Here is a 21,192-nt window from a genome sequence, read left to right on the forward strand (position 1 = left end):
GTATGCAGAGTTGTGATTAAAGTGCCACAGGTGACAGGTCCAGGTGTTGAGTCTTTCAGGATATCATCATGGCTTAATGCTCAGATTTTGTTCTGGACTTCATGACTTAAATTCTGTCATTTTTTTTCTGCACAATGTAAGCTGTGGTTACACAGACTTTGGTTTCTTTTCTTTCTCCTAGATAATAGATTCCAGCTATTATCACCTGCTTTCTTACTTACACTAAATAGAGTAAATTACCTTTATGGATGTAATAGAATGTTTTCATAACTGAACTCATGAAGATAGCCTGGACAGGTCACATATGTACTGCTTAATATTTATTAACTACCCTGTGGACTGAACCAAATAGAATATGAAGACACTGTGATGAAGAACTATTTTAATAGCTGGCACCAGAGTTTTTCCTGGGGAAGATGCTTTCTTTGCATAGGAAAAACCTGGCAAATAGTTTAGCAATTGTAGGTAACTCTTAAGGCATGGATTAAGAGATGGAGATAACTAAAAATACTGTGTAAAGAGAGAAAAGAGGAGGGGAGAGATGGGAACAGAGAGATTGTGAACAGTGGGAGGTTGTAGCTTATACTGAAGAAATGGAGTTGGTGGATAAAAATGCCATGGGGGGAAGTGAAGGACTCTTAAGAGCAGGGAATTATAATTTTAGTTTTTTTGTATCTTTCATTTAAAACCCCTCAGCTGCTCCAAATTTTCAGAAGAGTGTGCTATAGAAACAACCAAAGAAAAGGCGTTGATTTCCACATTATGTGCCAGCAGAAACAGAGAAAAGAGTTGCAGGTGACACGTGAAGGAGTGTAAGTGTTCAGAGAAAGCAAGAACTCAAGAGTCAGAAATGACCCTGAAATTGTATGGGCCTAGGGACTGTGCAATCATAACGTGCAATCATAAGAGGACATTGGTCTCTCCACAGAGATGAATCAATTTCAACAAAATCTCTGGGACAGGGTGACCCTAACAACACAGTAACTTGCTATTTTTGACCATAATTTAAAAGACATTTATTACCAGAAAATGACAAGGCCACAATTCACTCTATACCCTTCTCCATTTCTCCTATGAAATCTCTAGGCTTCACTTTCCTCATCAATAAAATCTGGATATTGGACCTAGAGTATCTTTATGGTTTCTTTTAGAGCTCTAATAATAAATTTTTATGTTCCTTTTGAGGTAAATTTACATACAGCAAAACTGTACAACTCTTAATGATACCATTCCAAATTTTGACAACTGTAGATACTTCTATAACTGTAGATACTGCTTTAATAAGATATGGAGCTTCTTTTATATTTCTTTCCATTTTATTTTGATGGTACCAAGGATTCGGCCCAGGGCCTTGGGCACAGCAGGCAAGCACTCTTACCAACTGTGCTATATCCCCAGCCTGATACAGAGCTTTACCATCACTAAGGGGAATTCCCTCCTCAGCCAAACCATTCCTGCCACAGCCAGCCAACCAATATGGTTTTTATCACGATAAATTAAATAACTGATATTTGATAGCAATTGTTGGACCCCAGGCTTTGCTTTATAGTGCTTCATCAGCTATAATGGGTTTCTTTTTCACTTTAACTATAAGGGAACTGAGAATCAATTTTAGATGCCTACGCTTTTAACCTCAGTATATACTACACTGACAATCCTGCAGAGTTCCCAAACGATTGCCTAATACATATAATAGCTACAAAATCAGTAGAGATCAAGGCCGTCTACAGGTGCTAGAAACCTGAACAGTTCTAAAGGTCAAGTATGCATTCCATCATACCGGATGGTTTCTACCCCACTCCCCAGAAAATGGCAGAAGGGGGATGTAAAAGGCTGCAAGTTCGATCTGACTGATGAAAAGCACCAACAGAACTGGCTGAGGTTCCACAGATCCCTAGTGGGCAGGGCCAGCGAGGGATGGCGCTGGAGGCCTTTTAACTAGAGAGCCGAGCGCGTGCCCGTCCTGTCGCTTGGTCCTCCGTCACGCATCCTCCCCGAATGCAGCGAGCTCGAGCGCGCCGTACTGGGCTCATCCGGCAGCGCCGGCCCAGCTCAGCCAGCCGCCTTCTTCGACGTCGCAGTCTCGCGGTTCTCCCAGAGCGCGCCCTCGCGCCTCCTTTCCCCCGCCTCGGGGCGGGCTGTCCAGGCTCCTCCCAGAGCTCATTCAGAGTCCCGGCGCGCGCGACTGCCATGGCAACCGTACGCCGCCGCCGCCTTTCCACGCACGTCGCGAACTAACGGATTCTGCGGCTGCGGCCTGCGCCCCACCCCCACCCCACCTGGACCGCATCACCCACAGCCCGACGCCTTGCAGCACCTAGGTATTGAATCCGCAGGCGAGCTGGAGAGCAGGGGGCGGGGAGAGCCGGTGGTGGGATGCCCAACTGGGCAGCCCCGCCCCGTCTCCCGCCGCCCGGGACGCCAGGGTACTGCGCCGCCGGGTTCCTGGGGCGCGGGCCACCGGGTGGGGAAGGGGAGTGGAGCGCGAGCGCCGGGCTCGCGGAGCATCGTGGGGATTGTAGTTCGGCGGCTCGCCCGGCTCGCGGCTGTTGCGGGGCGATTCGGCCTGGCGAACTACAAAGCCCGGCGGCCCCGATCGCTGGGAAAGACCGATTAACTTTGAGCGGATCGGGAGAGGGCGAATCTGTGTCTCTTTGTCTTGAGGGGGCTCTTGGGTGGTCGCGAAGCTCGGCTCTATGCGCTGGGAAAGGGAAGTGGAGGTGAGACGTGGGCTTCCCGCCCTGTGGTTTGGCCAGCCCGGGCTGCAGCGCCCAGCCCCACCCCGCGGGGCCACCGCCCTGCATAGGCTCCGGGAGGAGCAGCCACCCCAGCTGCAGGGCCTTGGGCCTTCCGCGCCTCCCGCTCCTCTGACCCTCCGACCCTCCCAGGTTGCTGTCTCTCGGTTCAGAATCGTATGTATGGCACGAATTTGGCGTGAGACCAGAGAGACCGAAATTTAACAGACTTTTCTCCTTTCCCAGATATGTTTATTTCTAGGTATTTAACCATATTAATTTTAAACCCATCTATTAATTTCTCAAAGGGCAGTGATGTTTAAATGAGGAGTGTGAACGTGGATGAGACATCATTGCTCTTGTCTGGTGTATCCGGTGTTTTACCGTTTTGCAATTCTGCATTTTATCTACAGAGGTTCAGGGTTGTGAAAGAAGTCCTCACCTGTCCTCCCTCGCCACCCCTCCTTACTAGTCTGAAGCCTGCCTATGCATATTTTGAAAACTGGTTCAGTTTAAAATGACTAGTAACTTTTAAAGCAGGGATTTTTTTTTTTTTTTTTTAAGTAGAGGGAAGTAGTTGTTTTCTTTTGACTATTCCAGTGTTTTTCAGAATTTCTAAGGAGCATGTTTTTAAAATGAAAAATGCCATTTTTTTTTTTTTTTTTTTTTAATGTTGCAGAATACACCTTAGTTAGAAAAGTTGACTCAAGGCCTGGTGGTAAGGGAGCTGACAGATTTAGAAAACCTTCCTTGATTGTGCTTTAAAAATTTTCGAAAGGTAGATAACCTTTTAGAAGTTTGGTATTTTATAGAGTAAGTTGGGAAATTGTTAGTATTGTGAGTTTATTTGTGTGTGTGTGTGTGTGTTTTAAGAAACAACATAAGGTCAGGAACACTACAATATTTTTTCTCTCAAAATGCTGACCTTTATAAATTTTACTTAAAGGAGCAATTTTATGTACTTGGAAACAGAAGTAGGTTTCATAAGACCATTAGGGAAAAGAAGGACCTTATGTGGTACAGGGATTTGAAGTATTTTGTTTTTTTCACTCATAATTTGTCAGTAACCTATTTGCCATGTATTATGTCAAGTGGTGAGAATGAAGAGATGAGTAGAAGATTGCCCGTGTCATGCATGGGCTCTTATGTCATCTCAGTAGTGTGGTAGGTGCAAGTTGCTATAGGAACAATAGGAAATTTAGTGGGAATAATCATCCAACATTAACCTTTGCTAAACTTAATTCTGTGTGAGAGGCTCTGAGCAGGGTATTTTGCAGGCCAGTCCTTTTTTAGTCCTTACAACAGGTGTGAAGTAGTTGATTGCTGTTATTTAGAGATGAAGAAATGGGCTTAGATAGCTCGCCTAAAGTCATGTTTGGTCAAGTGAGCCCAGGTGGATCTAGCTGTAGATGTAAGTCATAATCTCAACCACTGATGGCATTCTCTCCCCTCATTAGTAGAAAGGCCATGACTCTGTCTAAGGAGGTCAGGGGAGGTCTTTGGCATGAAGTGACTTGTCTTAAGAAAGCTGAATAAGTTTCATTGGAGAGAGATGGGGAATGTTATAGTAAGCAAATGGCATAATGTGAACACAGAAAAGATTTAGGAGTGAGCATTTGTATTTGGGGAGTAGTTCTAAATGATTGAATTCTAAAATCCTTGCAAAGTATTGGGGAAGTCAGATCTCATAGTATTTGGTATCATGATCAGAGTTTAGAATTTTTCTTAACATGGGGCAACCATTGAAGAATTTCCAATAACGTAGTAGTGTCATTGGGTTTGTATTTTAGAAAAATAACTCCAGCTACAGTATGGAGGAAAGATTAGAGTGGGGGATAGGAAAACCAAAGGTCCAGTAGAGAAACTAAGAGTCTGAACTAAGCAGTTGGAGTTATAGAAAGAGATGACTGAGGAATATTTAAGAAGTAAATTTGATATGACTTAAGACTTTGGATGTTGGAAGCTGGGGAGATTTGGAACCCTACAACGAATGATGCCTAGGTTTCTGGCTAGGATGACTGAGAATACTGAAACTTGATTGAAATGAGGAAGAGCAGGTTTTTGTTGAGATGAAAGATAAAAGTAAGTTCAGTTTTGAATGTTTGCTTAGGTTCCTATGGGACATTTGGGTGGAGATGTTTTTAGGTCTGGCATTGAAAGAGATCAGTGCTGGATATAGAGGTTGCATACAGATGCATAGTTCAAATACTGCAGAAGAGAATGATCAGCTCACTTAGAAGGAATGAGTAGAAATGAAAAAAAGGAAGAGGTTTGACTGTGGAACTCTGGAAGCACATCTTTTAAAGTAGGGGTATGTGTGTGTGTTTGGAGGAGGGGTCATGTTGGAGAAGAGGTGGGGAAGAGCTCTCAGACTGAAGAAGTAAAGAGGAAGAAAGGAGGAACTGGGAGAAAGCAAACAGCAAAGGGGAAGGAGGAAGAGAGGGAGGGAGGAGTGGTGTGGAGTGCTTGAGGGAGGGCAAGTGAGGTAAATGCCGAGAAATGTCCACGAGGATTGGTGGTTAGAAATCATTTAAAAATTTTGTGTAAGTGAGAAGGAATCAGTAAGCATCGCTTCTTTAAAAACGTTTAAGTTTTTCCGTAATAATACATATGCAAAAGAGAAAATGGAATATCAAGACCCCATGTAATTATCACCTGGCTTGAGGAGTGAACACATAGTTTGTTTTATTTCATGTACAACCCCTTCCCCTAACTGGGTTATGTTGAAGCTAAACTCAGCTTTTTATCCATAATATTTCAATAGGTCTCTGCGAAAGTTCAAGATTCTTTTTTTTAAGTCTTATATCTTTATCCATTGGGACATTATTTCCTTAATACAAGATTTCCAGTCACACTTTGTTTTGAAGAAGCTTGGCTATGATGAGGAGGTAGTAGCTAAAAAAGGTTTGTGGGCTTGATTTTTTTTTTTTTTTTTAAAGATTTATAAGCCATTAGGGAAATAGCCAATAAAGAGGAAATGTTTGAAGATGAAGAGGGAGGAGAGAGCTGATATAGGTCCCTGAAAACTTAGGGAGGGATGGGAGGAACAGTGTGGAGGAATTGGTCTTGGATGAATTATCTTTAACAATTACTATTTAAGTACTAGCTGTATTCTTAGGCAGTGTGCCAGAGTTGATAAAAGGAGGTGCACTGAGAAGGGAAGAGGTGAGAATGGACTTTGCATTTGTATGCTGGGTGGTAAAAAGATGGGAGTTGAAAGCTTATGGTCTCTAAGAGGTGGATAGCAATAAAAGTCAGCGATGGGGGAAGAGTTGAAGGTTTCAGGAGAATGATGGAGATTTGGAATAGCCACTGGAGGATGAACTGAGTTAATACAGGCAAGAATTGTTTCCCTGAACTGAAGTTAGAAATTGGTAGTTTATGATGATCGTAAGGCTTGTAGTCCTATGATTTTTCTCCTTAAATTTTGATCGCTTTACTAGTGAAGAGCTTAAAATATTGGGGAAACTAGTAACTTAATGTGTAGCTGGAGAGAGGAGAATCCAGGCAAAGAACTGACATTTGGATTCATCTTTAACCACTGTAGGTAGTGTGCTGGGCATGGTGTCACATTTCCATAATCCCAGCAACTCCGGAGCCCAGGGCAGGAGGATCACAAGTTTGAGGCCAGTCTGAGCAATTTTGTGAGACCCGACCCTGTCTCAAAACAAAAAAGACCAGATTTAGCTCAGTGGTAAAATACCTCTCAATTCAATCCTCAGTACGCCCCCAAAAAGATTTGTCCATTTAACTAATAATTTTTGTCTGTTTTACATAAATGTAACAGTAAAGTAGAAATGTCCCTATTAACCTTTTTGTTCAATACTTTGTTTTCTCAACATTTACAATAACGTTTTTGTATGGAGTGTGTTTCCCCAAGTAGTATTTAATTGAATGTGAGGCAGTGGAAGATGTTAAACAGATTTGTTTTGTAGAACTTCAGCTCATTTTCTGTGTGATTATCAACACCTTTTCAAACTTGTACTTTTTATCTCATAAGAGGTGTTAATACTTTTTTTTTTATTTTTTGGAAAGATTAAACAGTTAAATGAAGGTAAACCATAAGCTACTCAGTAACAATGTATTTCTCTTCGGCATCTTTCCCCTCATTACTAACAGTGTGGCAGGACTTGTTCTGTCAAGGAAAAGGGCATGTTCTATGATTTTACATTTTATATTAAGCAGGCATACCCACTAGTAGTTACATTACAAAAATAATGATTTGATTTTATAAAATAATTCATTTTTTTTAAATGAAGCTTCCTTAAGTGCTATAAAATGTTATTTTATGGCCTTTAACAGTAATGTGTTTTTGTCTTCAAAGAAACAAGAAGTTCCACTGGATGATGTGAAATTCCAATTGCTCTAAAATTCTTTCATTATCTGGCTCATTTCTACTCTGATGTATATTCTAATTTCACTGATATTTGAGCATCTGAAAATGAAAAGATGCATATTTTAATGCACTCAGCAATATTAAACATTTTTATCTCCAGTGATAGCTGTACTTATGAATGGTAGACTTAAGGAAATTTATGCCATAGAATTCTTGGTAAAATAACTGTAATAGACATTTGCCAAATAAATTCAAGGCAATGTGAGAGTGGTTAAAAAATAGAGTTCTTTTCCAAGGTGGGCTTAATCCCCACTGGCTGACTTGTTTCTTTTGCTAGGATTGGTTTGATGGTGGTGCTACTTGAAGGTAGGGAAGGGAAACAAACTACTTTTGAAGTCCCTTTCTAGCTTTGTTTCTGTCCATCAGTAATCACTAAAGATCCTATTAAGCAGTCTATTGAAAAATGAACTTTAGTTTGAAATCTTCATTCTTTTTAAATATTTTTCTGGTCTGAAGCTGGTTTATTAACACTTTTATAGTTTTTAATCATGTCTACATACTGTTTTTGTGTTTTGTAGTTTTATGCTTGGTTACTGAACACCAGTTGTATTTATGTTCCGATGTATTCTAGAATTCTGAACATAATTTTATGGACATTTGTCAAGTAGATGTGCCTTACATTCAAAAAACACTTGTCTGTATATTGAACATTGTACCAACCTCTGGCAATACACAAATAAGTTTTGACTCTTCTCTCAAAGGATCCTTGGGTCTAGTCAGTGCTTAATAAATAATTTAGCTGTGGTATATGCTTGTGTTTTTAAAGGAGATAGTCTCCCCAAAACAATTTATTTTATTTCTTTCATAGCTTTCATCATTTAATGTATTTTATTTCTTCCACAGTTTTCGCTAGGAACAAATAATATAACTTCATTTGCTGTATTTCAGTACTGTTCTTTTATTTTTATTTATTCCTCTGTCCCCATGAGTGTCTTTATACTTCAGTATTTTTTTCTCTCTGCTGTTTTCCCATTCCTTCTATTTTTCTTGATGACTAGAATGTAGAAAGAGAAAATGAACGAGAAAGGGAATCAGTAAGTTCTGTTTATTTTCTTACTTACCTAAGAGAGAATGTAGTTGAAAGCAATATTTGACACATACTTTCTGATATGAATGTAGTTACTGTTATAATATTTCCTTTGTGTTTGTTATGGTTTGGATCTGGAATGACTCCCAAAGGCTCATGTGTTGAAAGCTTGCTACCCAATGTAGCCGTGTTCAGAGGTCGGCTTTTGGAAGGTGATTGGATCATGAGAATTCTCATCAGTGGATTAATCCATTGATAGCTGAATGGAGTACTGGAAGGTCGTGGAAACTATAGGTGGTTGGGCATGTATGGAGGAAGGTCACTAGGGGCATGCCCTGGTGTTTCTTGTTTTGGCCCCTTCCTTTTTGTCCTTCTGTTTCCCTACTGCCATGAAGTGAGTAATTTTCCTCCTTCAGGCCCTTCCACCATGATGCTTCTTCTGCCTTCAAGCCATCCAACCATGGTCTGAAACTGAACCAAGGAAAACATTCCTCTTCTAAGTTGTTTTTCTAGGTTGTTTGTCACATGATGAAAAGCTGACTAACAGACTGTTATTATATATTTTTTGAAGTCAAGAATTATGTTAGTAAACTCCCATGTGACCTTACATGGTTTCTTACATATACATAGGTAATTGCTTAATGGTTAGGTGCTTACTCAGTGGTGCAGATTGAATGATGAATGGATGAGCCAATATATATGACAGTAAATTGCTTGCTTAAAAACTATGTGATAAAGTAATAATATGAAGCAGATGGTTTTAAAAAGTTTTATACCATTCAGAACACTGAAACTAGGAAGGAAATAATTATATAGGAAACTAGAACAACATACTTTATTTAATCTCTACTAATAAGCCCTTTATTTTTGCACTAGCTGCATAACTTTAAAGGAACTGATGTATTTTGGAGGAACTTGAGGTAGTGGAGTATAAATGAGGCAGGAGGGCTCTGAGTTAGACACCTCTCAATTCAAATTGAGGATCTATGGGCAAGTTGCCTACATTCTTTTGAGCCTCAGCTGATTCCTTTATTAAATGAAAGGGTAACTTTTTGATTTTTAGTGTAGTGAGGAATAAATGAGATCATGACTAGAAAGCCATTTTTATCATATAGACTGATGTGGAGCAAGTGTGCAATAACTGTTAACTATTATTTTCATATTTGAAAGTTATACATTTAAGGTAAAATTTACAGTTAAGCTGTGATTTTTGAGTCAAAGTGGCAGAGGTAACATTTTCTACATTTTGTAATGTTTTAAAGATGCCAATGAAATTTAGCACATGGGCAGAAATTACTGTGGTTACTTCTGAGAAATATTTAAGCTCTAGATTTTTTTGTTGGTTTCAGGGACAGCTGTTTCTGTTTATGAAGTATTTAAGCTGGGAGTTCAGGTAAGGAAATAAATGGAAAGACTTTGTTGCTATTCTTATTCTTTTCTTATCTCTGGGTTTGTGATTGTTATATTCATGGCAAGCTATGGTCCTTGAGAGTATTACCCAACATTAAGAGGTTGGGAGGTATTGTGATTTTCAAAGTTAATTATTTCGATATGTACTCACATAGTGTGTTAATTTATTGCTACTGAAACATAACTTCAAGATGCATTGATTTGAGAAGTTGTGCTTATGTGTTTTCTTAATTGCACATATTTATAGCATTCATTGCATGAAATAAACTGGATTTTGGTGATTTGGGGAAACATTTTAAATATGTGAAGTGTGGACACGTTGGTCAAATTCAACATTGTGTAAAATGTTGAAAATCAAGCTTAATTTTTTTTATTTTGTTACCACTTAATAATTGGTAATAATTTTGTTACCACTTAATAATTGTTACCACTTAATAATTAATAATTGGTGTTATTTATTTCACATTACTATAGTTGAGACTGTGTCATTGTTTCTAAAATAAGCATCTATTTTCAGGAATTTATAGTTCATAAAAGGAAAAGGAGCAATATGGGAAAAATATGTTTATGTGAGAATGAAAATAATTTAAAGCAGATTTTTTTTCTTTGCCCTGTATGTGTAATAACTGAGTTAGATATTACTCACATAAAATTAGTTTGAAAAGATGTTTTCTTTCCTATTAAAAACTATTACCGTGGAAATAAAAGAATTGTAAATATCATGGTTTCATTAAAAAAAGAATTATATTAATGACATCCCAAGTGGGTTTATGTTCTAGATACAAGCCATCTTTTAATTTCTTAGTTATGTGGGTTAGTCTTGTTAGGAACTAATTCAGGTATGTGTAGAGAGAGAGCTTGTATGTGTACCTTGTGGAGAATAGTAGTTCACAAGAGAGAAGGGAGTGGTTGGAGATGTAGGTAGGTCAAAACCATGACTTATGTGTTATGTGTGGATCTGTGTCATGAAAGAGTGACACATAATTATCCAGGGCCACATAAGCAGTATGCTTTCTTAGTCTGAATATGAACTTAAACTAATCAGCTCTTCACAATCTGAATATAGAACTCTCCTTTAAAAATATTACATGGATCCTTCTGTGTAGGGCAACATTATTGGATCATGTCAACAATAAATATTGTAAGAAGATGTGGAATTCATGTGTTGAATACATGATAAAGTCAAAATAAGTGTTGTCAAATATTAGACATTGCTAAAATATATCACGTCTTCCTTAGATTTAATTTGGCCTTTAAAAAGCCCCCAAAACTCTTCTAATTTATATTAAAGGAGTTTTTTTTTTAATTCTAAATTTCAAAAGTATAGTTAAAACGATAGTAAATCTTATAGGAGTTTATGATGAATACTGGGATCAGTTAATTTTCACACAGTCAAAAAACTATCTCCCTTTTGTGGAAATGTCCTTCATAAAAGTAAGGGAGTAAAGCAAGCAAAAGAAAGGCATATTATATTGTTATATTGTGTTATATTGTAACATAAAAAAAGGAAAATGCAAGTGGCAGAGGGGCTCCCCAGAATGAAGGGAGGTGCCAATCCAACAGCTTTGTAGAATAGATAGAGTTTCTCTCTTCAGAGCAAAACTCAGGTCTGCTTACAGCCTTGGAAGATAGATGATCTCCCTTTGGAATAAAGGGTAGACATGCATACTGCTCACTGTACTAGATTCAAGTTTTTTAAGCTTAGGGTTGCTTTCCTGTAATTCAGCCTACTGCCTATGCAGATATTACCTCACCTTGTTGCCTATGTGAATTGGGGCTTGGGAACATGGTGCAAAAACAAAAAACATCCACAAAGCAAAAACCTTAGGGGAAGGTTGACTTCTGAAAGCTTTGCTCCCCCAACCCCCCACTTTTTTATTGGTGTATTATAATTGTACCTACTGGTGGGATTTGTTGTTACATATTTATATGTGCACAGAGTACACAATATAACAATATAATTTGGCCAGATCTTTCCCCAGTACTTCCACCCCTTGATCCCCTTCCTCTACGGATCTCCCTTTGATTTTCATGAGATCTGCCCCTGCCCCCTTTCTTTTCCTTTTTTCTCTGTGGCTAGAAGTTTTATAGTTTTGACTCTTTATGTTTAGATCAATAATCCATTTTTAGTTCATTTTTGTAAGTGATGTGAAGTAAAGGTTGAGGTTCAAACTTTTTTTTTTTTTTGTATCTGGAAATGCAGTTGTTTTAGCTCTCTTTTGTTGGAAAAAAATTGTCCTTCCCTCATTGAATTGCTTTGGCATCTTTATAAAAAATTAATTTGGCTAGAAGCATAAAGACTCTAATTTGTATCATTGATATATGTGTGTATGTCAGTCACTCATTGTCTTGATTACTGTAGCTTTATAGTATACTTTGAAATCAGTATGTCCTCCTACATTACTTGTATTTTTCAAAACTTGTGTGTACAGTATTATTTGTATTTCCATGTAAATTTTAGAATCAGCCTTTTTTTTTTTTTAAACAAAAAAGACTGCTGGGGAGTTTGGATTAGGACTGCATTGATCTTTATGGGTCACTTTCAAGGTAATTGTCATCTTACCCATTTGAGTGTTTTAGTTCTTAAAAACTTGTACATACATATCTGTTAATTTAGGCTATCTTTACTTTCTCTTAGTTTATTTGTAGTTTTCAGTTTACAGATCTTGCATATATTTTGCTAAATTTATCTGAGTATTTTGTACATTTGGAATGTTTTCACTGTTTTGATTTTATTTTCCAGTTTTTCTTGGTACAAGTGTGATTGAGTTTTGTATATTGACCTTGTATTTTCACAATTCATTTATTAGTTCTAGAGTTATTTTTAGATTCCCTAGGATTTTCTTCATTAACAGTCATGTTGGCTGTGAATGAAAGTGATTTTACTTCTTTTCCAGTCTATATGCTTTTTATTTTTATATTACCTGTTGAATTACTTAAAACCCCTGGTTCTGATGTTGCATAGAAGAGTGGTCTTGTTCTTGATCTTATAGGGACAGCATTTAGTCTTTCACATTAAATAGAAGACTAACTGTATTTCGTAGATGTCTTACTAGATTGAGGACATTCTCTTATATTCTGACTTTGCTAATAAGCATGCTTACTGTGAATTGTGTTGAGTTTTATCAAATGCTTTTTCTGCATCTATTGAGATGATCATGCAGTGTTTTGTTTCTGATTTCATAATATTAGTTCGATTGATATTGAAATATAAACCATCTTGACTTTTTAGAATAAATCCCACTGGGTCTTAATGGATTATCTTTTTAATTACTGGATTGATTATCTAAAATTTAATGATTTTTGTATCTGTATTCATGGGGGATATTTGATTGCAGTTTTCTTATAAAGTTTTTGGTTTTGGTAACATGATAATACTGGCCTGAAGATATGTTAAGACTGATACAGTGGTGCGTGCCTGCAATTCTAGCTACTCTGGAGGCTGAGGCAGTTTGAGATCAGCCTGGGCAATTTAGTGAAACGATGTCTCAGAAAAATAAAAAATAAAAAGGGCTGGAGTGGTGAAGTGTCCCTGAGTACCCTCCCCCCACCCGCACATTCTTGTGAGTCATAAGTGCTATTTTCTGGAAGAGTTTGTTTAAAATTTGTTTTATTTCTTCCCTGAGAACTTGATAGAATTCACTAGCAGAGCCATTTTGAGTCTGGAATATCTTTTGAGAGGGATTTAAATTTCAAATTCAATTTATTCATTGATATAGGACAAGTAGTTCTACATAGATTAACTCTTTTCAAGCAAGTTTTGGTATGTTGTGACCATCACATAAATTGTCCATTTTATTAAGCTATCTTTTGCTTTTTAGTATCTCTAATGTATATATAGTGATAGCCTTCTTTCATTTCTGATATTGGTAATACTTTTTCTATTTCCTGGCCAACCTTACTAGAGGTTTTTCATTTTACTGATCTTTCTGAGAAACTTACTTTTAACCACATTAGAGTTTTCTATTGTCTTTCTGTTTTTATTTCATTGATTTCTTCTCTTAGGTTTAATTTTCTTCCAACCCCAGATTATAAATATAGAAACTATAGACGAGAGTTAGCAAACTGCAGTCTGGGGGCCAAACTCAGTGTGCTGTTTGAATAACCCATGAACTAGGAATGATTTTTGCATTTTTAAAAATGGTTTAAAAAATCAAAAGAATATTTTGTGATGTGGAAATCAAATGAATTCAGATTTTAGTGTAAGTAAAGTTCTACTGTGGTGCACCATATGTGTTGTCTGTGGCTGCTTGTGTGCGGGAGTGTAGAGTTGAGTAGTTGTGTCAGAGATGTGCCATTCTCTGTGCTGCCACTGCTGCTTGGTGCACTGTCATCAGTGTCTGGAGTGCTGTACTGTAACACACTTTACGCTTTTATTTTTATCAGTGCATACCTGTTGTGTCAAAACAAGAAATGATAAAAAAATAAACTTGGAATGTTATGCTTTTAAGACACGGTGAAGTGTGGAGCATTGAATTAGATGACACAGCATTGTGTGTATTACGCAGTGACGCTATAGCTATAGTAAAGAAACACAGCATAGACCCATGCTACCAGACTAAGCGAGGCACTCATCACAGTATTCTCCACTCGTGAGAAAAAAGTAATGGTTGGAAAATGGTTAGAAAAATGTAATGGTTAGGAAACTTACAAAGGAATATCTTATTCCAATAGAATTTCATCACAAAATTAAAAAATGAAAATGAGGTGGCAGCACCCAGAGTAAATTTCCAAGTGGCTCATTTGTTAGCCAAGTAAGGAAGTCATTTACCGATGGTGAATTAACTAAATCATGTTGGATTGCAGCAGGCACAGAATTGTGTCTGGAGAAAATAAACTTGTTTAAAACTATTAGCCTTTTGGCATGAACAGTTGCTCGAAGAGTTGAGGACATCATTAATCAATTAAAAAACAAGGCAAATGATTTTGAGTGGTTTTCCTTGGCTCTTGATGAGTTAGTAGATGTTACCAATACTGCTCAGTTGTTGTTTATTTAAGAAGTCAATGCTGAGTTTGAAGTTATTGAAGAATTAGTCTTAATGGATTGTGTGTGTGGAAAAACTACAGCCAGAACATATTCAAAAAGTTAAAACACTAATTCCATTTCACCTCTAGTGGAATCTGCTAAGATATATTAGAACTGACGGTAGTAAAAATTTGTGTAGGACAGAAATAAGCTCAGGTGGAAAACTTTATAAACCTGTGGAAATGTAAGATATTTAAGGTTTATGGTTATTTATTGTGTTATTTCTTAGGTATTTTGTAGAGAATATTTGAGACTGTTATGTGATAACCAGATTCAACATTTACTCTCGTGGTCTTAGCCATTGTCAGTTCCATGAATTTTGTTAGAAATAGAAATGGAATAGTCTCACTTACCTTACCACCAGCATTTTGGTGGTTTAATGGTAAGGTTTATTGTGAACTTTAAGCTTAGGACTGAGATTAAAATTTTTCTGACTGAGAGGAACTGCTGTCAGTCACTATTATTGAATACTGAATGGCTTTAGAAATCAGTTTTTACTGTATACTTGATAATGTTTCTTAATGAATTCAACCTAAAATTACAAGACAAAACAGTACTTATATTGAAACTAATACTGTGATAGTTATTTCAATGCCAACCAATATTTGAATCACAAATAGTATCAAGCTTTTATAAATCTTTCCATGCTGTCAAAATTTAAAAAACTAAGAATTGAGATCTCCATTCCCACCCAGAGTTTTTGTAGATATGTTTACCAGAGCTCAAACTAGTTTCAGCAGCATTTTCCTGATGCAAGTGCAAGGAAATTTCCATATTACAAAATTCATTTACCTGTTCAGTTGAGGTACTTTTCTGCCTAACCTTTAATTGGAAGTGATTAATCTGCAATGTAATGACATGCTAAAAGGTAAATACCAAGAGAAGAATAAATTCTTTAAACGCTTTCCAAACAATGAATACGCTGAATGGAAATCATATGCTTGTGATTTGATATCAATATGTGGCAGTATGTAAGTGGTACTTTTTGCAAAAAGACATTTCAAAGATGAAATATGTAAAATCTTATTAAAGATTGGCACTAATAACATAGAAGCATTTGTGATTGGTTTTGATGTTAGGGAACATTAACTTTGAATTCTAAGTGAAATATTAGCCCTAAAAAGAGTTCTATTCTTCCTATTAGGAGACCTGTCTTACAGAAAGTTGTACTCTTATTACTATTACAATATTTTGAATTTCATCAGTGAAAACTATGTCTTTTTTTTGTCTCATTTAAGTACTTACATAGTGTCTTCCATTTTGAGAACTTGTGAGTTCTCAAAACCTTGAATGTTTACTGTCTGGACCTTTATAGAAAAAAAAAAAATATATATATATATATTTTTTTTATATATATATATTTTTTTTTTTTTTTTTTTTTTTTTTTTTTTTTTGTACTTGGAATTGAGCTCAGGGGCACTCAACCACTGAGCCACATCCCCAGCCCTATTTTGTATTTTATTTAGAGACAGGGTCTCACTGATTTGTTTAGTGCCTCAGTTTTGCTGAGGCTGGCTTTGAACTTGTGATCCTCCTGCCTCAGCCACCCAAGCTGCTGGGATTACAGATGTGTGCCACTGAAAATATTTGCTGACCCTTTCTTTACATCAAGATTTTTCTTTGGTCCTGTACAGTGTGTATCTGCACTTATGAGTAGAAATAAGCTAATTAATTTTGTTCTCACAGTAGCTTTAGAAGAAAATAATTTATGGAGCTGCTTTGTTTCTACTGAATTTATTAATTGCAGCTTAGTCACTGTAATGAAACCTTAGTGTTTTGTGTTAATGTTCTAAAGTTGAACAAGAGGTTTTCCATAAGTGTCTAGTGTTTTGTGGATAGATCCACTGAAATACTGAAATTTCTTACTGCATAAAAGTAGTATGTTGTTTACCTCAAGTGTGATTCCCAAGTAACAATGCTGCCCTCAAAGAACTTATACTTGAATAAGGGACAAATAGTATTTTAAAACACAGAAAGCAAGTAACTAAAAAAAAATGTACTGGAGTCATTTGAAACACTTAAAACTAGTTATGGTTAATTCTGCAGAAGAAATTTTTGAGCCCCTTAAGAATATATAAAATATTCAGAGTTAGGAGAAGTGAAGCTACCCAAACCAAAGGCAGACATAGAGAAATATTTTGATTTTTCTCTACTGGGTATACCTATTGTTTTACTGTTCCAGGAAATAAGAGAAATACAATTTTGATTCTTGCCCTGGATATCATTTTCTTTATCTCTGGACTTCAGTTCGTATAGTCTTGGGAAGAAAATATTTTGCATAGAAGCCACAGATGATTCTAGGCAACTTTTGGAAAGCCTGGAGAAAAGCCAGAAGTACTGGGCTGAATGGCTTTGGTGGAAACCAGAGGTTTGGAAGGTATTCTTACTACCATCTTATAGAAAGGAAAGCTTTATGATTATTTGCACTACCAAAAAGCTATAGAGAATGATAAGATTGTAAGAGATTACAAGTTGAGATGCAGAAAGGGCTCACAGTTTTATTCATTGGTTTTGTTTAGATTTAAGTTGTATGGGGTAAATGGATAGCAATAGGCTGTTTTTCAGATGTGTTCCATGTGTATGACTTTCTGCCTCTTGGATCCCAAAAGTCTCAATGAAAACCAATTTTCTGTGGTTTTAACTGACATCAGTGGAAACTATAACATATTCATATATGTATGTGATAGTCATGTTTATTTCTATATTGTAAAGAACAAATTGAATAAAGCAAAGTCATTTTTACTATTATTATAGTTTGTGATAATTATAAATGATCATGGAAAGTGAGTATTCAATTCATGTACCTTCAAATAACTCAATAGTTTAGAGCTGTGTAATTTTTTCTTTCCTGTCTCCTTGGGCATTCTTTGTTAACCCCTTTGTACTTCCCAAAGGAAGTTTTGTTCAGTATTATAAGATGGTTTCAGGTAACCTCAAAGAATGAAAGATAACTATTTTGACTTTCAAAGTAGTTTCAAGCAGATATTTTAAAGAATGATAAAATTTACAAATTTTTTCTTTTGAAAATTTTTATTGGGTCATTATAATAATATATAATATTGGAATTTCTTGTTACATATTCATATGCACACAGTATCATTTGGTCAATTTTACTTCTCAGTGCCTCCCCATTTCCTTAAAAAATATTTTAAAGTCAATGCTAAAAACTTTTAAAAAGTCATCTTATTTTACCTTTAGGTCTCTGAAAAAAGATGAATTTGGCTGAGATTTGTGACAATGCAAAGAAAGGAAGAGAATATGCACTTCTTGGAAATTATGACTCATCAATGGTGTATTACCAGGGGGTGATACAGCAGATTCAAAGACATTGCCAGTCAGTCAGAGACCCAGCCATCAAAGGCAAATGGCATCAGGTAAGATCGTGTTAAGGCGTTTGATGAATGAGGATGCAGCAATTTCTTATATTTGAGAGATGAGAGTTGGAAAATTAGTTTGAGATTTTGTAAGTAGTTCTTATTTGTCTGAATACTGAAATACATTTCATAGTACTCTGTTAATTTTCTGATGTCTTACCTAGGTAATATTTTATCCTTTTGATCATGTGTTTTATGAAGTTTAATTTGAATATATTTAACTTTAATTGAATGTATTTTTAACTTTTTTCAATTTTCATGAGTTGTCAGACTACACAGTTTTGAAGTAATGTATTTCTACTTGCCCTTTCTCTTCTCATTTTTACATGTAGTTCTGACCTATTTTGTTAAACTTTTTTTGAACGTCTTCTTAAAAATACAAATGAGTCAGCAATCTAATAAAAACTTTAATATATTTGCAGTCTCTTGACTATACAACTTGATTATATAATAGTACAGTTAATAAAAAATCGAATTATAATTTTTCCAATTATTGTTAAGACTTAAAATCCTTTTAAAATTAAAAGTACAAAGTCAAGCTTTCTTTGAAGTTTCCATTTCATGTGCTAATGCCTTTCAAGTATGTCTGATGATTTTTTCCACTAGTCAAAAATTAGTGTTCTGCTAAGTTTTGAGGGGAAATTTTGAGGGTAAACTTAAGTGTTACCAAATTATGTTGAATGAGAACACCATGCTTGCTTTAACTTGGACTGAAAGTTTTAGTTCTGTTCTTTGTACTACCCCAGACAGAATGGTTAGTGTGGAGTAGTGGCCATTTCTGTTCAGATGTTTCTGTTGTGTTTCTTTCTTTTGGGTTCTGGAGTTTCAGTTCTCTTAATATAGCATGTTATGTAATATGTAATTGCATATGTTTGATTCTGTAACTTCTTTATATATTCTTTTCAATATGTTATTCAAAGTAAAGACAAAGGAAAATTTCTCATTATGCTTTACAGTAAAATGTGCTCTCTGGTTAAGAACAATAGAATTGTTAAAATGAATTTATAATTTTTAATCTTTATCTGTTTATTTTGAAAACCAGTGTGGGCTCAATTTGAAAACAATTGCCACATAATAGGTGCTCAGTTAAGTTTTTAAATGTAGGGGGCAGTCAAGTTAAACTCAAAATAAACCTGGAAGAACTTAAGGCTGAAAAGAATCAGATTTTAGTTGTGTGTAATTGATAGCATTATAGTGCTTTAGACTTTCAGACCCTCATGGCAAGCATATCATGGTGAAATTGGGCGTAGGAAATTCTGGTGAAAATTTTTACTAACAAGTTTTTGGATTCTATTTACAAATGTATTAAAAGGATTTAGCATAACAGATTTAGCATAGTGGTTAACTTGTGACTAACTTACATTGCTTGTTTTAAATTGTATTAATGATCATCATAGTCTGATTGAAATAGAGTTCCATTATGGAAAATACGTAACTACTTCTCTTAGGAAAAGGTATGTAATTTTGTCTTTTTTTCAAACCAATCTCTGCTTTTCTCTGTATATTACTCTGATAGTTTTTTTTTTTTCCTATTTGGTGATGGTGGTTTTGATATTTTTTAATGATTCATTTTTGCATACTTTGACATTTTAAAAACTCAAATACTGTATCAATTTATTATTTATAATTTTTGTAAACTTTAGACTGTTTTCTAGCATAAAGGCCTTTTTTTTAAATTTTAAGGTTCGGCAGGAATTACTAGAAGAATATGAACAAGTTAAAAGTATTGTCAGCACTTTAGAAAGTTTTAAAATTGAAAAGCCTCCAGATTTTCCTGTGTCTTGTCAAGATGAACCATTTAGAGATCCTGCTGTTTGGCCTCCTCCTGTTCCTGCAGAGCACAGGTAAATGAGACTTCATATCTCTCATGGAACTTCTAGATAATCGATATTCATAGTGAAGCTTTATTTGAACAAAGTATGAGACAGCATTTTTAGGGGAATGTAAATTTAATATTTGCTTATAATTTTTATACCTTATTGTTTTAGAGTTACATATTTTGTTACATACTTTGCTTTTGGAATACTTCACTACTGTAGTAATAACAGATGTCCTAAAATTTATCAGTTAAGAGAGGTCTTTTAGGCTCCATAATATCAACACCAAAACTTGGAAACTTAGATAGTTTTTGTTTTGTTTTTGTTTAAAGAGACTCACAACTTCATGTAAAATGGTGGAGAATTGAATTCATCTTGTTGGACCCACAGATAATATCCAGGCTCTTAGAAGGAACTTTACTGTCAAATTTCTGAATGTATAAAGTGCTTATCTCCCACCAGTTTTTTCTGAAACCCAGCCTATGCATGATTTATATAAATCTCTCTCTTTTTGCTCTATGTTTTCTTGTTTGGACACAGTGTGTTTTTTCTTTAAAGAATACCCATAATCCCCATCTCAAACTCAGCAATTCATATTTATTCTTCTAGTCTTTCCTCCACTGACAGTTCTCTCTGCATCTTTTTAGGTTGCATAGCATAAAAGTTTGTTCAGAGCAGTTATCATGTTGTGTTGACTTGCCTCTTTACAAGATTAAGGAACTTTGCAAGGACAAGGATCATGGTTTTGTTTACTGAAAACAAAAGCCAAGTAACAAATTTTTGTTGCTAACACAGAATTTGGCACATGGTAGGAATTCAGCCAAGGTTGAATGAATAACTCCCTTAATTTTACAAGTGAGGAAACTGAGGCCCAAGATACCCTGACTTGTAGGTTAGGTTAGACCAGAATCTTAGTTTACATCTTTCTGGCTTTCTGACCCCTTTATTGTGAAGTGGTATTGTGGCCAGGGTGTTGCACCATAGAAAATAAGTTTTCCTTTGGTCAGTAGCTGTGATGATCTGTTTAACTGATCTCTTGAAGTTTTCTAAAAACATTTAAAGTACTGTGAAAAGTGGTTAATTTTTTTTTTTTTTTTTTTTTCAGGATTTTTTTCCACTGAGTTAGATAATTTTGTGACTTCCACAGTAAAACCACTAGATGAAGATTACTTTTTAAGGACAGTGTCAGATTTTCCTCCAATGTAATCACTGTCAGGTGTTTTGAATTAAGGGATCCTGATCCCTCAAAAGGCACTGTCTCAAGGGTTATAGGATTGTTACCTTGGAAGTTCCAAAGTAAATACCAGAAGAAATAAATAATGGCATTGTGATCTTTTAGAATTTGAAAATTTTCTGTTTGTGCGTGTAATAAAGTAACTTTTTTCTGTAAGTCATTAATTCTGAAGT

General features: G+C 35.8%; 1 protein-coding gene across 11 annotated transcripts in view; it reads left to right on the plus strand.

The window, feature by feature from the left end:
- Nucleotides 1-1,933: 1,933 nt before the first annotated feature.
- KATNAL1 (katanin catalytic subunit A1 like 1) overlaps nt 1,934-21,192 on the plus strand; it is a 90,444-nt gene continuing 71,185 nt past the window's right edge. For 5 of the 11 annotated variants that reach the window (XR_013763614.1, XR_013763615.1, XR_013763616.1 and 2 more), the window contains exons 1-3: nt 2,551-2,720; nt 17,793-17,968; nt 19,652-19,812. Coding sequence is in view for 7 of the 11 variants with exons in the window: in XM_079138582.1 (XP_078994708.1) it covers nt 17,807-17,968; nt 19,652-19,812 (323 nt within the window). In the remaining 4 variants the exon portion in view is untranslated. Of the gene's footprint in view, nt 2,322-2,402; nt 2,427-2,549; nt 2,721-2,801; nt 2,998-3,435; nt 5,047-5,499; nt 5,640-17,792; nt 17,969-19,651; nt 19,813-21,192 lie in introns of those variants that run through there. The other 6 variants (XM_079138587.1, XM_079138588.1, XM_079138584.1 and 3 more) reach the window with 6 other exon arrangements.

The sequence above is a fragment of the Sciurus vulgaris genome, assembly GCF_902686455.1.
Source record: "Sciurus vulgaris genome assembly, chromosome: 4".
In the NCBI taxonomy this organism is placed as follows: Eukaryota; Metazoa; Chordata; class Mammalia; order Rodentia; family Sciuridae; genus Sciurus; species Sciurus vulgaris.